Source organism: Nomia melanderi, chromosome 2 (assembly GCF_051020985.1).
Source record: "Nomia melanderi isolate GNS246 chromosome 2, iyNomMela1, whole genome shotgun sequence".
NCBI classification, from domain to species: Eukaryota; Metazoa; Arthropoda; class Insecta; order Hymenoptera; family Halictidae; genus Nomia; species Nomia melanderi.
In genome coordinates this window covers 4,101,179-4,117,160 of record NC_135000.1, presented here as the reverse complement: position 1 = coordinate 4,117,160, position 15,982 = coordinate 4,101,179, and the positions used below count along the sequence as shown (strand labels likewise).

Genomic DNA, 15,982 nt, shown 5'->3' with positions numbered 1-15,982 from the left:
TGATTAATCTCGTTAGACGAACAGACACAAGAATACAGGTAAGTAAGTAGTTATTCAGAGTAGACAGCATGGCTGATAAGCTCATCCATTTTATCTAAATGATGCTCGAAAGTGCAATTTTCTATGATAAAACCTCTGGACCTTTTGCAAGGAGAACTCTAATGAGAGATGTTTGTTTCAAATTTCTTCAGTTGAAACAGTTAGTTGAGTTTTTCAACCAGGTTTTCCACTATTCAAAATAACAAAAACATAATCAGTAGAATGGTAACACTGTTTGCAGCTGTTACTCCTTTTAAATAGCAAGTTCAATGGTCGACCTGACTGATTGAGTAACCTAGTGAAAGTGTTCATGTTGTGGTAAAGAGAGTGGAAACTTGGCCATAAAAATTCATGAAAAGTTACATCACTGCATTACAAGGTTTCAATTTATACGAACTATCAATCTTAATATTTGGTTTTTAAATTTTACTAATAACCGTTATTGTTATTCAAGCGATAGAAGATAAGGCTTTCAGTAACTTGTCAATAACAAACTTTTATGAAGAAGCATTATTTCAAGTAACACATGTTACTGTGAATTAACAATTACCCTATTCACAGGTACAATATTTGCATGGATAAACGTTAGTTAATAAAAACATTAGCTAAATATTAATGAAGCCTTTCCTAGGAAACCGTTTCAACCAGTTTTTATCTGATCCCAAAGTATCCGATGCAGATGTTGAAATGAAATGCTGCAACCGAATTACAATTCGATAGTATCTTTTAATTATGCAGATTAAATACACAGAGTCTCTATAATAAACAACTGTGTCAAATGAATATTTATGTTGGTCCGTGTTCAATTACCTTGTAATCCCACGAGAAGATAAGCTTCTCATAGAAGAAGATTAATTACACAGCAATTACACAGTAATTCATATCTACAATTTAAGAACATATTACTATTTTAAAAATAGGAGCAAAAGATCTTCTGTCTTTTCTAAAAGGAACATACTGAAAAGTCATGTTCATAACATATCAATAAATCTCTAACCATTAAACAGAAAAGTTTTCTCTGTGATTTACAAATCCAAAAACAATTTCTTCCAGTATCTTTTATTAATCGTGTTACTTATCACAGATATATTTTACACTTTGAAGACGTCAGTCCCTGATAACATAGATCACTGCGAAAGTTTCGGAAATCCGCTGTCATTCGGTTTGTTATTTTTGTAAAGCTTCACATTTTTAAGTTTAGAAAGTGCTGACACAAGAAAGTGGAAACTATATTTATCTTAATACAAAAATACCTGCCGTGTCAAATTGATCCACTTCAGAATTTTTATTTCGCTAGTATGTAAATTATGAAGGTGTGTTTGCGACAGATTTTCAATTGAATTTGTGTATTTGTAGAGATACAAGACTAGGCGACTCTTCGAATCTCAAGAAACGTGTTCTAATTTTTATAGAAAATTGGAAATAAGTCACTGATTGCTCGGTAGTTTTAGTGTTAAAATTCTATTATTATAATGGCTCACTGGTTTTACATTATTACTATCGTCCTATTTCATGGACAGGTCTGTCTCAGTGGGAAAAGAAACTGTTTCCAGGGAAATAAATGTTAAGACGTATCCTTCAGTTTTGTTGAATTTCGTAGTTTGCGTAATAAATAAAGTTATAGTTTCGGAAAATGTTACTGCTTAGTGGCAACTATAATGTACCACCTAATATTGTCTACAGTATAAAAGAAATATTATATGATTTCGGTGTCCTTGTTCCGCAATGATTGATACCTTGATTCAATATTCGAAATTAACACGAGAACTACGTATCAGTCAAAATGACTGGTTTCATTTTTTTATTTCACAATTATTGATATCTTTAAAGCACTGAATATTCGTAATAATTTTGAAAATAAATAGCTTCACTTGAATACTATAATAAATATCTGAAGAAATTGAAAATAATCGATTGCTACAGTGTTTATAAGGATTAGATATCAATCGTATTAAATGCTCGGTGGTTTTAATATAAATAGAATACTTCGAAAAACAATGAACACATTAGTCCTCGATCGACTTTCCCCATTCTTCCCCAAACCTTCGCATGAACCAACAAACGTCTCATTTTATTGTAACAAATAATTCATCCAAAAATTCTTAATTCCTTCGAAACGTATAGTCAAACAAAGGAATCCCTACAGTCGAATCCTTTTGCATCGAAAACTGTCCTCCACCACTGGCAAACCAGTTCCTATCCCAGCAAACTGTCTGCCGCCTTCTTGGCAACAGGGGAACACTCACACACAATACCTTTGTTCATTAATAAACGGTTTTCCACCGGTCGAACGTTATCGTTGAGTCGCAAAGAGGATTACCAGCGGCACTCTCCTCCGGCGGCTCCAAAATACGACTGCCCGCCGCGTTAGGTGTAACAGCCAAGTTGCGAAACAGAAGGGGGATCACTCGTTCATGAAACAACTCGTGCGAACGTGCCACCAACGGAGCAGGAGGAGGAGGAGAAATTAGAAGGTACGCGGCCATTCGCTTTGCTTGGTCGTTCAGTGGCTGACAATAGTCCAAAGAAGGACCACCTACTCTTTCATCCTGAGGGAAGCGAAAGAAGACCCTGCTGGTCCCATCAACATCAAGGACTTTAGCGAAGAAGACTGCAAAGAGAGACACAAGAGCAACAAAGAGGTTTCCGAGTTACAATAGCGAACAGAGGAAAGGAGGCTGCTGATAAAGACTGTATTGTTCGGCTCATTAACACTGACGTGTTTTGCATGATTCGATAGCTTCGATAGCTTCAAGGACTTGAAGGATTGCAGATTAAGATCGAAGACATGCGAGCATGGATGTTCACGGAGTCAGCTTCGTTTAATAACCGATTTCGGTTGGACTTGCTTGTACGCTGAAAAGAGGAAGTGAAGCAAGAGAAGGGAAGTGAAAACGCTGGGTAACTGCTCCGACTTTTACTGACGCTGCCAGGAACGGGTTGCTCGGTATAGAGATGGAGGTGAATGCTTTTGGGCAGAAAGAATAAAGACAAGAATGATGAGAATTGAAGATTAAGGAGGGATTTTGATTGTATGATTGGAAGGAAGATGTTGTTTGGTGAATATTGTTGAAGGTGGAAGAATATTGTAAGATCAGGGAAGCTTTTTGAAAGACTTGAGGACATTTGAGGAGATCCGAGGAATTCGCGAAGAGGGAAGGAATTGTGAATGTATTGTTAAAGGGAATTATCAAGTAGTCTTTGATTGTATTTGAAATTGGTAAAATTGAAGTTGGAATATTTAAAAGGTAGATGATGCAGGCGCGAAGCTTGTAGAGATTAAGGACAGATTCAAGTGCGGTGGACCGCATCTAATATTCCCAAAATGGCACAACACCTTTCTCCAAACGAAGAAACGAACAGGTTTGTGATTTTTATTTTTATAAACTGCTGTCGCGATTGTTAACCTCTTAACTGTCGAATTCTCTTGGTGAACAGTGTTATTCGAGACCATTAAGTCAAGTATTAGCCTTGTACCTATTTGCTTTTAAATACGAAACTGTTGCCATTCAATTCCTAGCAACAGAAGCTTTTCGTTTATGTAAGAAAACAAAACCGTACTTCAGAATTTTTAAAAATGAATGAGAATTAATATTTGTTTAATATTTTCGTGAATTTGTATATGTTACAGTTAAGGGGTTAAAACAAAACGCTGTTGTAATTTTGTTCAGTTAAAAATAGTAATTTAGAGTATGTTTGATATATTTGGTAGATAATCGAAAATTATTTAGAAAGATTATCATTACGATTGTATTATCATATGACGAGCTAATGATGTTTATGTTTCTGAAAGACACACTCGTCGCTTTATCGATGACGATTTGTTATCGAATTCCAATGCACGACACTTAGCCATCATTTTGTGAAGAAGCTGCACTGAATGTTTCACTTTTAAATTCGACAAATTTAAATGTTATTTATTTATTTTCAATATAAGTGACATATTGTTTATTATCAATCTTTAATCTATGGAGTAAACGTAGACACAGAATTAGCGTCAAATTTTTTTCTTTTTCTACTAAATTATTGACGATAAAGTAGTGTTATCGAACACAGTTATGAAAGAAATCATAAGATAAGTGGTAGTCTGATTGCAATTAGAGGAATTAATTTTTGTGTATAGTTGGTTATCGGTTGAAATAATCGTATTTTTATCACTTATCTTCGTCTACGCAGTTTGATGGTTAATCGCACTCTTAATGATGATAGCGGGAACATTTGTGCTCCAAAACTAATATTTAAAGCCAATATTTTTAGAAGGAGCGTTGACATTTAATAATGTAGTAGGAAAAAGTTATAGTTTAATAAGATGATAAGTAAATTTAAAGATAACAGCAGAAATTGATTAAGGAATTAGAAAATTTAGGATATAAAGAATGATTATTTTGCGAATATTTCACGTGTATTTATTTTCTAACAGCCTGTACTGAATTCACGAACCAAATTCGTTTCAATGATACGATCGACAACCTCGTCCTTCACGACAAATAGAAACGCGAACGATTTTTAAGAACGGAATTGTAGGAAACTTTTATTGAGAAAATTGTGACAGTCCTACTTCTAAAACGGGAAACGTAATATTTCTAAACTTATCATACGGTTTTACATAATAGCGTTTCGTGCACTATATTTCACTCTTAGGAATCAATATCACAATCTAACAGAATTTGTTGTAAGTGGAGTTTGAAAAATTAGAAATAATAAGTGTCGATAACGTTAAAAAAAGTGTTAAGAGTTTAAAATTACGGTAATATAAAATTGTAAAACTTTGAAAGTTCAGAATTTCAAAGAATTTGAAGGTTCAAAATTTAAACAAATTTTTTAAATTCAATACTTAAAATTCCCATAAAATACAAATCTCCAAATGCATAGGAATGTTTGAAAACCATGGAAATTGATGAATTATTAATTATTTAATATGAATTAATTAATATTAGTGAATCATATTAATCAATTCATTACATAGCTATGAAAATTATCTTGAGATTCAAAATATCAGGTTTAGAGGAGTTGAAAATTGAAATGATAAAACGCCAATTAAAATATCGAGGTAGTTCGATAATGTAAAAGTTCAAAAGTTTAAAAATGAATACATTTGAAAATTTTTAAATTCATGTGTTCGAAAATTCATAAGTTTAAACATTTTTTAATTTATATCTTCGAAAATCCATAAGTTTAAAAATTGTTGTGTTTGAACATTTATAAACGAAATCTGAAAGAAACGAGTTTCACTGCAGAAACGTCTCTGGCTCGGTATACGGAAACACAGAGTGCATTTTTCCTAGTGAATGTCTACGTGTAGTTGTAGACCTTGACAACGTGTTTCAAACATCCATGTTGCATCTCGTTTAGATATCGCAAAACTTGTTGCATGCAACGTCTTGCATGCGATGTATTTATCAGTATTATGCATCCGCATTGATTCGTCTGCATGCAAGTATGTATGCGGAAGAGATAACGAGTTCGTCGAACTACCAACAATTAAATAGAAGTGCTAACCTTGATCTTGAAACAATCAAGATAAATGTTTTAATGAATATAAACATGATTAAATTGTGTAGAAGTGTACAATTGGTGCAACTACAAGAAAAGTGTGATCAACAGAGTTGTCAAGTAAAGTTAGAGATTTTGAACTTCAATTTCTGTATTTCTAATTATTTACAAATCCAACTCTTTACTTTTGAACTGTCTCCAAACACCTGTGTCTCGATAATCTATGGATTTTTAAGTGTATAAATTTTTTAATTTTTAAATTACCAAACATATAAACTGTTTAATTTCTGAATTTTTTTATATTTGAATTTAAACATCTTTTAATCTGAAAATTTTTCAATTTTAATATATTTGAATTTGTAAATTTTATTTTCAATTTTTAAACACTTGAATTCGAAAGATTTCTCATTTTGGAATTTGAAAATTTATCGTTTTTAAATTTCTGGATCTTCAGAACTCTCCACCTCCCAGAATCCATATCCCCACCTCAGAATTACATTGTTCAAATCCTCCACGAGGAATCAATGGAATGTCGTTTAGCTTCAAAATTACATCACAGTAGTGTTAGTTGCTTATCAACCGCTTATTTCGCGACGTGATAAGCTCTAGCAATGACATAGAATTAGCGTAGCAATGTTTGCACGGTATTCGAGACGCTAATCGAGGAAGCAGCCATTTGAAGCTTCGTTTGAACGTTTAATCAGCCAGTAAAGACGTACATTTCGACGGTCGTGTTTCACCGGCAATTATTCAAACCATTTGTATCATCTTCCACAATGTCCAATGACGACACATTAATCTTCACGTCAGTCACGGAAAAACTTTTCAATCACGCAGAGCTACCGTGACTCTTGATTCAAACAAATCATTAAACAAGCTACATTAAAATTATAATTTATTTCTCACGGAAGATTCTAACATTTTTTTCCTTAATTACACGTTGCGTGGATTCTCCGTTAACAATCCACGAAACGTTGAATTGCTGCTAAAAAACAGTGATGGCAATGAATTACTGTCTGATAAAATTAGGACCTTGACTATCGGTGTATTTAAGATGTGATAATGACGGTTATTAAAAATGACCTCATTTTGGTTATACAAAGAAAAAGTGACAGATGTTTACGAAGTATATATATTATACATATATTTTAATGTAAAATTCATAATCTATGTATCGCTTATTATTTCTGTAGCCAAAATTAAAAGGAAGAATTGCAAATTATTTGGTATCAGAATTCTTACGTTACACTAGTGTCTAATTATTTACATTATGAAACATTTGTATTCGACTGTGGGTAGTAGGGTGCGAAATGACTGACTAGTCTTTAACGAAAACTCTTATTTATTAATCAACACTTATAAGATACGCGGAAAGATTTCCGTCTGACCTAGCGCCAGAAAGAACGGACGTGGTGTGTGTCGTGGCTATCACGGCGGCTTCCATTTAACGTCGCTTCACCCCCACATCTTTGTCCGCAGACAAAGATATGGGGTACATGGAAATTCCCATGATTCCGTTCGGAAAAAGGGAGGTTTTCCCCCACGTGCGGAGCTAGGTAGTTTGTTTGTTTCATCGCCTGTTTTAGGGCTCAACAATTTAACGTACCCGCGCGGGTCTGCAACGCTGATGTTTGCTTACCCGCGCTACCTGGGCTAGAGCATCCGCACGGCAAGAAAACCTTTCCTGTGTCCCGTTATGCCGCCACATCGACATTAGTTGTTTTTTCATAAGTTATAATTATTTTCGTGTAATTTGGATGCTACGGTCATCGGTGACTCCCGTGCAAGTCAACGTGCTAAAAAATTACTATTGAACGCGACAAATGTTTTGTTTTCAGTTACATCATTATTATATTGTACTCTCATTGTAATACCTATTGTTAGAAACATTCAAAAGTGCGCATCGAACTTCAGAAGATTCATTGTTTGCTTTATGAGTCGATATCAATTTTGTTTCGCTTGATATCGTTTTTAGTTAAAATGTAATTTATTTGTTCCAAAATGTTTATTTCTCTTAATATGATTAATAAATTATTTAATAAAATTATTATTTAATAAAATCATGATTCAGTTATAATGATAAATAAAGTTTATTTAACACTAACCGTACCGGAATTTTGTATATACCTACTAATACTGTAACCAGTCAGATAACTGGCTACAAAATAAAGGTAAACAAGTTCGATGACATATTTTTCTTAGTGTAAATAGAAACAAAGAAAGAGATAAAAATTTTGAAAAAACTGTTTAATTGGGCAATATTGGAATTGATATAAAGTTAAGTGAACGAAAGAAAACGCAGAGTTTTAAATCCAATTTTAAAACCAGTTCGCGGTACGGTTAGTATTAAGAAAATACTTGGTTTCATCGACTATAAACGCGTCAAGATGAACCAAATTCTGCGTAGCTTGTGTAAAACTATAATAACAACAATTTACAGTCTCTTTATCAAGGATTCTGCCCATTATCTGGGGAAGTTCCCACGAATAATGGATTTAGAGGTAATGTAGGATTATCGCGATGAGTGACAACGACCGCCTCTATTGAACTTAAGATATCGTTTCCAACGATATTGCTAGACTACGTTTGCTTTGGCTTAATTTCTTAGGCGACTTGCTGCTTTCAAGTTTTGTCTGTGACGCACTCATTCCGTTTTGAATGACGTTCCAATATAAATACTGACTTTTAAGTACTTACTGCATTGCTATCAGTTAACGTCCTGTCAGATAATATTTAAGAATTGATTCCATGTGTAATAATATTTATTGTTTGCCTCACTGTCTCATTCAGCTTATTTGAATTCAGCATTCTTGATACATTCATCAGTTTCTTTTGTACTGTAGTCATCCCTTTACTTGACTATTAACGCTAGAACTACCGTACCAATAAAAATGGCTGGTTTCGGTTTTTTTTTGTTTCGCAATTATTAATATCTAAAAAGCATTGAATATTCGAAATGATTTTGAAAATAAATAGTTCCACTTGAATATTATAATGAATGCTTTTCAAAGAACCGTAAATAATCTGTTGTTACAATTTTTGTAAGATTATACAATTATATTAAATGCTCGGTAATTCTAGTGTTAATTGTGGAGGAATTATGAATTTTTTCTGTGAACTACCTGTTATAACAGAATGAAAAGTTAAGACAGACACTCTGCTCAAAATAAAAGTAATAGAAAAGCATATGTGCTGGGTCAGATTATAATTTTGATAAGCATACAGTTCTGTATATGTATGTGAATATCTTCATGACAGCTTCATATTCTATCTTCAGTTTATCTTTATTATCCCAGCTTATTTCTTGTTAGACATTGTCTATTTTTCTTACTTATGACAGCTGGAAATTTTTATGCTCCTGTTGATAATGGGTTATATAGGACTTATAAGTATATTGGTGAAAGCACGAACAACTGACAATAGACTGTATAAGGAATTGCTTGTATGTAACTTATGATATATGTAGGGTACAGTTACACAATATTGTGTAAGAATAAGATACTGAAATCTCTGTTCAAAGATAGTATTTAATTCCTGATAGTTTTTCTAATTGAGTTTATTTAGGTATTAGATGATGCAATACACTGTAAACGCGTTTAAAAAAGATATTAAAGAAATATTGCACGAATGATCCACTCCATTGCTGACTAATACATTTGTTTTAAGTATTACATGATACAGGTGAAGGGAAGGAATATTAATATTCTGAAACACATATCTACACTCACTTTGATTTGAACAATTTATGACAGATGCTGATGATATTAACATTTCTTATTGGAATGTTTCCTTTTCAAGTTGTATTATCTATTTTCTAAGTTAACAACTACATACTTTTAGGTTAAGGCGTCATTAACAATAAAGGAAAGAGACCAGTTACTTAATAAGTATCAGATTGCCATTCCGTATTAAATTACTACAAGCTATTTAATGTCAACTATAATAGGAGAATAGGAGTTAAAGTAATGGCAATAATAATGTTAGACAATCATTCTAGCAGTGTCTCATAATGGCAAATATGGTACCAATGAAAGTCAATTTCTTCCCTTATATAAAATACCAAATCAGAGCACTTGAATATCGTTTCAAATGTGACCAAAGAAATCTTGAAATGCTGCAGAACAAACAATTGTTTATGAGAATAAGAATTATTGTACGTAGAAGCCTGCTACGTTAATAAATATTTCTAATTAAAAAAGTATATTACCAAATATATTTGAACTTGATTAACATCTTTCCACTACATTCCATTTAATATTCACTGCAAATGCATAAACATCCACAGTCTACTAATGAAAAATAATGAACCAATAACATTTTTTATTTCTTTTCTTCTTGAACCAATGCATCCTATTAAATGTATTTAATCCATAGTTTACAGAAGACTATACCCACGTATCTCAAACATTCCAAGCTTATTTATTATCTATAACTCAAATGCTAAATATACTGAAATCTTTTCTTGAAACTTCATCCGATTAACCACCATATTTACTCGTAAATAATCATGCTTAGTATGTACCACGTCTAAAAACAAAAATAACACAATTCAAGGGACAAAGTATTGAAACCATAATTCCTATTTTATTTGCACAAGGTTGCCAAAAATTTGGTACCAGAGGGTGCACATTGGAAAGCAGCTCTCTCCGAGATAAGTGCACGACTCTATACATCTGAATCGCTGTCGTCCGTCGCGTATTAACGGATTAACCGGAATAACGTCCATCGACAGCTTGTTACCACCTTATCGCGTCGCATCCGCTCTAATCCCAAGATGAGTGCATTTGTTTCTAGCATTCCTGTTTCCTTACTGCTCAAAAGAATCACTTTTATAGACGATCTGCTTGCGGAATCCATTCGCCGTAACTCCTGGAACCGATAAGGCGTGGGATTAGACGCGTCTTGACAGTGGCTTAACACTTTTCGCGTGGCAGCATCATGATTGGGTGAAATAGCACAGCGCGTTGAAGGGATTCTATAAATTGAGAGGCCGTGGTGAATGAGGAAGAGAGTTGTTCAGTGTTTAGCGTCAAGGAAGTCGCTTCTTGTTCGATGCGAAGTGTAATGAAGTAGGTTTAGGAGTTTACAAGTTTAATACCTCAGTCTGTGCTCTCAAATAAGTGTAAAAATTTATGGTTAACACTAAAACTACCGCACAGGTCGAAATGACTCATTCTTGACTTCTTCTTTTTGCAATTATTAACACTAGAACTAACAAATGAGTCAAAATGACCCATTCCTATATTTTTCTCTCGCAATTATCGAAAAGGAACGGATGCTTTTCTGGGAAATGAGTTAAGAAATTAGTTTAAAAATACGCAAACTAAATTATAAATCGATTGCAACCCCAATAGACGTCATGTTGGAGTTTCCATAGAAAAATTAGAAAATCTAATTTAATTACTCGGTAGTTCTAATGTTGAAATGGTAACAGATGTTTCTCTGAGAAATTATTAAAGAGATTGGTGTAGCAATGTGCAAACTGAATTAAGAATCAATTTAAGTCTGAATAGATACGCTCTTGGTGTTTCTATGGAGGAATTTCGAAAAGGCAATTTAACTGGTCGGTAGTTATAGTGTTAAACATCTATTGAAATAATTGTTTGCTCTAGATGTTTCTTCCGTTAATAATGTCATTTATAGTTTAATGCTTTCATTGGACTTTGTTTGATATTCGTCGAGGCAAGTGGAAAGATAAGTTAGTTAAAAATTATTAAGCTGGAAAATACCATTTTTTTACTGTGCGCAGAAGAAACAAGTTTTCGTGTAGCGGAAATAGGTTCGCGAAGATCGGCACGCTGAATTACGCAAACTCGGGAGAACGTGTACCGATGTTTGCGTAATCGCGGCAGATTGAAGCGAAGGACCCTTTCACGCCGAAAGGATCTGTGTCAATGACAGGAATCGCAACAGTTGACCGCGTACAAATTACTGATGCGCTCGACTCATCTTGTCAGTTGAAATTTCATTCTGTTTTGAAGTATTCGCTGTTTACTCGATCGATTTGCGTTGGAAGAGACGTTGAAAATTGTTAGAGAATCTTTACTGATTACTTCCAGCTCTTGTAGGATAGGAAGACTACTGTTACCATTTTCATCGGTGTCTTTGTTTTCTTCTTTTTCTCGTCTAGTATTTTCCCTTGTTTTTCTGTAGTACTTTCAGTTTCTTTTTCGTGTTCTTCAATATCTTAGCTTTCTTCTTTCTTCTGCCTCTTTCTCTTCTTCATTTTTAGTGTTTTTGCTTTCTTCTCTCTGCTGCTCTCTCTTGTTTTCAGTGTCTTTGAATTTCTCTTCTCCTTGCCCCTTTTTCTTCAGTTTCTTCACATTTCTTTCTATTTCTTCTTCTATTTGTTTGCATTTCTTCTTTCTACTTCTCCAGTTTCTTCGCGTTTCTTCGGTTTCTACGCATTTCCTTCTACTTCTTCAGTTTCTTCGCATTTATTCCATCTGTTTCTTCCATCCCTTCAATGCCACCGGTTCCTTCTTCTGCCCCTTGAAAGACAGATTCCATTTGCATTTCAGGAATGGAGAGAAAAGCCTACCATCAGAGCAAAACGGCAACGTGGAGGTGTATTCCGTATCAAAGTTCCGCCAAGCACTGCCACAATGTTTCGCAGTCTGCGCGAAGAATCTCCTGATGCTCACGTTCGGCTCCACACTAGGATTCTCCACAATTCTGATCCCTGAGTTGAAAAAGGAGAACTCGGAAATCCCCGTTACCATGGAAGAGCTGACATGGATCAGTGAGTCACCTTGGCAACTATGTTTCGTAACAAATAAGGATATTTGTTACGAAATCGTTCGATCGTCGTGTAATAAGACAATTGATTGACACCTGGGACATCATTTTTTCCAGGTAGTTTGAATCTCTTCTTGGTACCGATTGGTTGCTTCGTTAGCGGGCCGGTGTCGCAGTATCTCGGTCGAAAGAGGACAATGATGCTGATCAACATTCCATTCATAATAGCGTGGATCATTTTCCATTATGCTACAAACGCTGCGATGTTGTTCACTGCGTTGGCCTTGACAGGATTGACTGGTGGCCTTCTGGAGGCACCTGTGATGACCTACGTGGCCGAGGTGACGCAGCCTCACCTGCGTGGCATGTTGTCTGCTACCTCGAGCATGTCCGTCATTTTAGGCATCTTCACTCAAATGTTAGGTGGAAAGTTGACCACTTGGAGAACTGTGGCCTTGATTAATATAGTCTACCCTGTGATTTGCTTCATGGCTCTTTGCGTGGTCCCGGAGAGCCCACACTGGCTTGCTGGTGAGCTGTGTTGTGTTGTTGGTAGTGGTAGGCTAGGTCTAGGTGATTTAACTGCTCGATTGGTTGCATTTAGAATACAATACAGATTAAACCTGTGTGATCAGAAAAATACTTATCTTGTTTCTTATCACAGTTAGACTGAATTATAAGGAAATCATGAACACTTTTGTCTCAGAAATTTTAGTACAAATTTATTGGAATTCAGAATAAGAAACTGTTATACTGATTTACCCTTTTAGGAGTTAAATAAAATAAGAAACAAATTATTTGCAAATGTAGCCAAATATTATTGGACTTATCACTGCAAAATAAGGTTATTAATAACTTAGGTCTGATTGGTTTATATATCGTATAGATCCCATGCTAAATTATATATTCCAGCAAAAGGTAGATTGAAGAAAGCTGAAGACGCTCTCTGCTGGCTCAGAGGGTGGGTAGGTCCGGCTGAAGTGAAATCAGAGTTCGATATCGTCTGCCAGGAAGTTCACAAGCCAGCAGAGTCACGAGAAAAGATCTGGCGCGATTTTAGTAAAAGGACTTTTTACATGCCTTTCCTGTTGGTCACCTGGGCATTCTTTGTTGGGTCATTCGGTGGCACAATAACCATGCAAACCTTTGCAGTGGTTGTTTTTGAAAGACTGAACGCACCCATCGAGCAGTACACAGCTGCAGTGTTCCTTGGTCTGGCACAGTTTGTGGGTACTTTGATCTGCGTGTTCGCTATTCATTTTACTGGAAAACGGAAACTGAATTTCGTGTCTATTGCTGGCACTGCCTTTTGCTTCTGTGGGGCAGGTATCTATGGATACTTAAACGATAGCCATGTGATTAATGGAGGAAACTACAGCTGGCTGCCGACTACCTTGATGATTGGTGCAGCCTTCCTATCCCATACTGGGATTCGGTTGTTACCTTGGGTCCTTGCTGGTGAGGTGTTCCCTGTGAAGGTAATTTTGTACTTCTAATCTACATTTTGTCACACCTATAAGTACCATTGTGTTATCTATGCTGTTCCATTTGTCTCATTTAGTGTTAGTTACTTTAGCAGTAGCTGAGAAGCCTTCATATCTCATTACATATTGTGATATGTAATTTATATACTCCTAGATAGTGAAAATCCTATATTGAACACTTCCTTTTATTATTAAATTGGCCAGGAGGTGTTTTAAGAGGCCACAGCCAAACCATAGACTTCCTTGAATGTTAATTAGGTACGGAGCAGCGGAACAGGGATTGCTGGTTCGATTGGTTACATATTCAACTCTATAGCCAACAAGATCTTCCTTTACATGATGGATGGGATGACCCTTGCTGGCACTTTCTTCTTCTATGGACTGATAAACATTCTGGGTGGTGTTGTACTCTACTTCATGCTGCCAGAAACGGAGGGCAGGACTCTCAAGGAGATAGAGGATCACTATGCTGGTGTACAAAGTTTAAAGCACAAACCAAAAAAGGAGTCTATACCAATTAAAGAAAAGTGGGCAGCGTCGAATCCAGTTGTGATTTGTGATGACAATGAGAGTAAACTGTGAACTGAAGAAAACTAGGTTAGAGACTGTGTTAGGATTGTTGGCTCAGTCAATGGCCTTGAATGACTATAAAGACAGAATGTAACTGTAATTATCTGACTTGACGTTCCTTGATTTCATTTCAGAAGATTGTTAAGTTTAAAAATATTTTTATAGGAACATCTGATGTAAAATTCTCTTACAAGTAACTTAAGTGAAGCTGCACAAAGGAAGAAATAGATACAAATAATAGCTACGTTACAAATAGAAAATACCAGAAAGTATTTTTTATACCGCAAATAGACATTTTTCATAAGATTCTCAGTCGTTACCTTTGTAAAATAAAGTGTAATATATATACAAGAAAAAGTACGATTTTAATAGTGGTAGATAGAAACAAATGGTAATGAGGGAAGTTGAAGATTATTTTCTTTAACAGGTAATTACATTTATTTGTACATTTACAAATTTGTTCGTGACAAATTACAATTTAGGAGGTTTTAAATTCTCTTGCGGAGCTGACGCTTTTTTCGTGAGAAGCTTTTAATCGCGTTTGACTTCTTCCCTTGTGACTTCTTTCGCAATTGATTGTTCACGCCGGGCTTGAAGTATTGATCGACCACTTTCAGGAAGTTTTCGTGCTGTAGTATGTCCACAAGGTTGACAATGTTCTCCGGCACTTGTGGTAACTTTAGGCTTCGCCTCTTGATCCTGTTAACTCTTCTTCTTCTCCTTTTTTTCGCTGGCCCGTCTACGCTTCGACATTTCCTCAAGCTGGAAGAAATGTTACACAAATTAACGAAAATATGAAAACAGAAAAGTGGACTCGAAATTTAATATTTGACAAAATTTATTGAAAACTTAAATCCACAAGATTGTTGTACAGATTTTAATTAACACTAACTTGAGATTTACTCTCTTGATTCTACACCCAGATTGCGATCGCTTCGCAGGATGGTCCTCACAAGTAGCCTCCGGTTCTAACACTTGCTTCTCTTTAATGTAGCTGTTTATTCCTATACGAAGATTATTGTATGACATAGTTAAAAGACTAATTTTGCATCCACGCTAATCATAACATCAACGATAATATCCCGGGAATTTAACACGCGACCAAGAACCCACCAAACAAACAGAAACGAAACGAAATGAGTTTCAAACGCGGATAATTTCAAATCCTTAGTAACATGTGCTGTTTAACCCCTTGCCATATAAAATCGAGTCAGACTCGTGAGGAAGTTCCGGATCGGACGTTATAAAAATCATACTCGATTATATTGGGTGAAAATTAAATACTGTTTTAAATATTGTTATGCTTTGAGTTAAAAGTAAACATAGATGAATTAAGGATTTCCCTTTGTTTTCTAGTAATTTATTGATGACAAAGTCATCGTAGTGACCATAGTTGCGAAAGAACTCATAGAACAAGGAGTTAAATGTAATTTTCAAGTGTCAAAACCTTCCCCTGCAAACACTCTAATTCCAAAATACCTGAAAACCCACGTTCCTCTAACACAGTCTCGCTTTACTTTCAATTCACAAAGGCAACAAATATCCACAAAACCTTTAATCTATTTACAACTACTACAATTTGCATAATCCGTTGTACTAGAAATCCCGAATTGACAATTGGTAATTTATCGACGCCCAATAAAGCAGATCCCTGTCAC

At 35.1% G+C, this 15,982-nt stretch overlaps 1 protein-coding gene and 1 long non-coding RNA gene across 3 annotated transcripts; one reads left to right on the top strand and one right to left on the bottom strand.

The window, feature by feature from the left end:
* The first annotated feature begins 1,902 nt into the window (after positions 1 to 1,902).
* LOC116425844 (facilitated trehalose transporter Tret1) lies at positions 1,903 to 14,424 on the top strand. Of its 2 annotated transcripts, none has more exons than XM_031974045.2 (5): positions 1,903 to 3,402; positions 12,054 to 12,274; positions 12,388 to 12,801; positions 13,183 to 13,748; positions 14,013 to 14,424. In XM_031974045.2, the coding sequence occupies exons 1-5, from the start codon at positions 3,365 to 3,367 to the stop codon at positions 14,334 to 14,336; spliced, it is 1,563 nt and encodes a 520-aa protein (XP_031829905.1). In that variant the 5' UTR covers positions 1,903 to 3,364; the 3' UTR covers positions 14,337 to 14,424. The 2 variants fall into 2 exon arrangements, with proteins under 2 accessions (XP_031829905.1, XP_076220601.1); XM_076364486.1 differs by lacking the exon at positions 1,903 to 3,402 and adding an exon at positions 10,389 to 10,601.
* Positions 9,074 to 11,423, bottom strand: LOC143174202 (uncharacterized). The gene is made up of 3 exons (XR_012997967.1): positions 11,262 to 11,423; positions 10,149 to 10,401; positions 9,074 to 10,059 (listed from the first exon to the last, which is right to left on the bottom strand). It is a non-coding gene; the product is annotated as an uncharacterized LOC143174202 (long non-coding RNA).
* Positions 14,425 to 15,982: the final 1,558 nt, after the last annotated feature.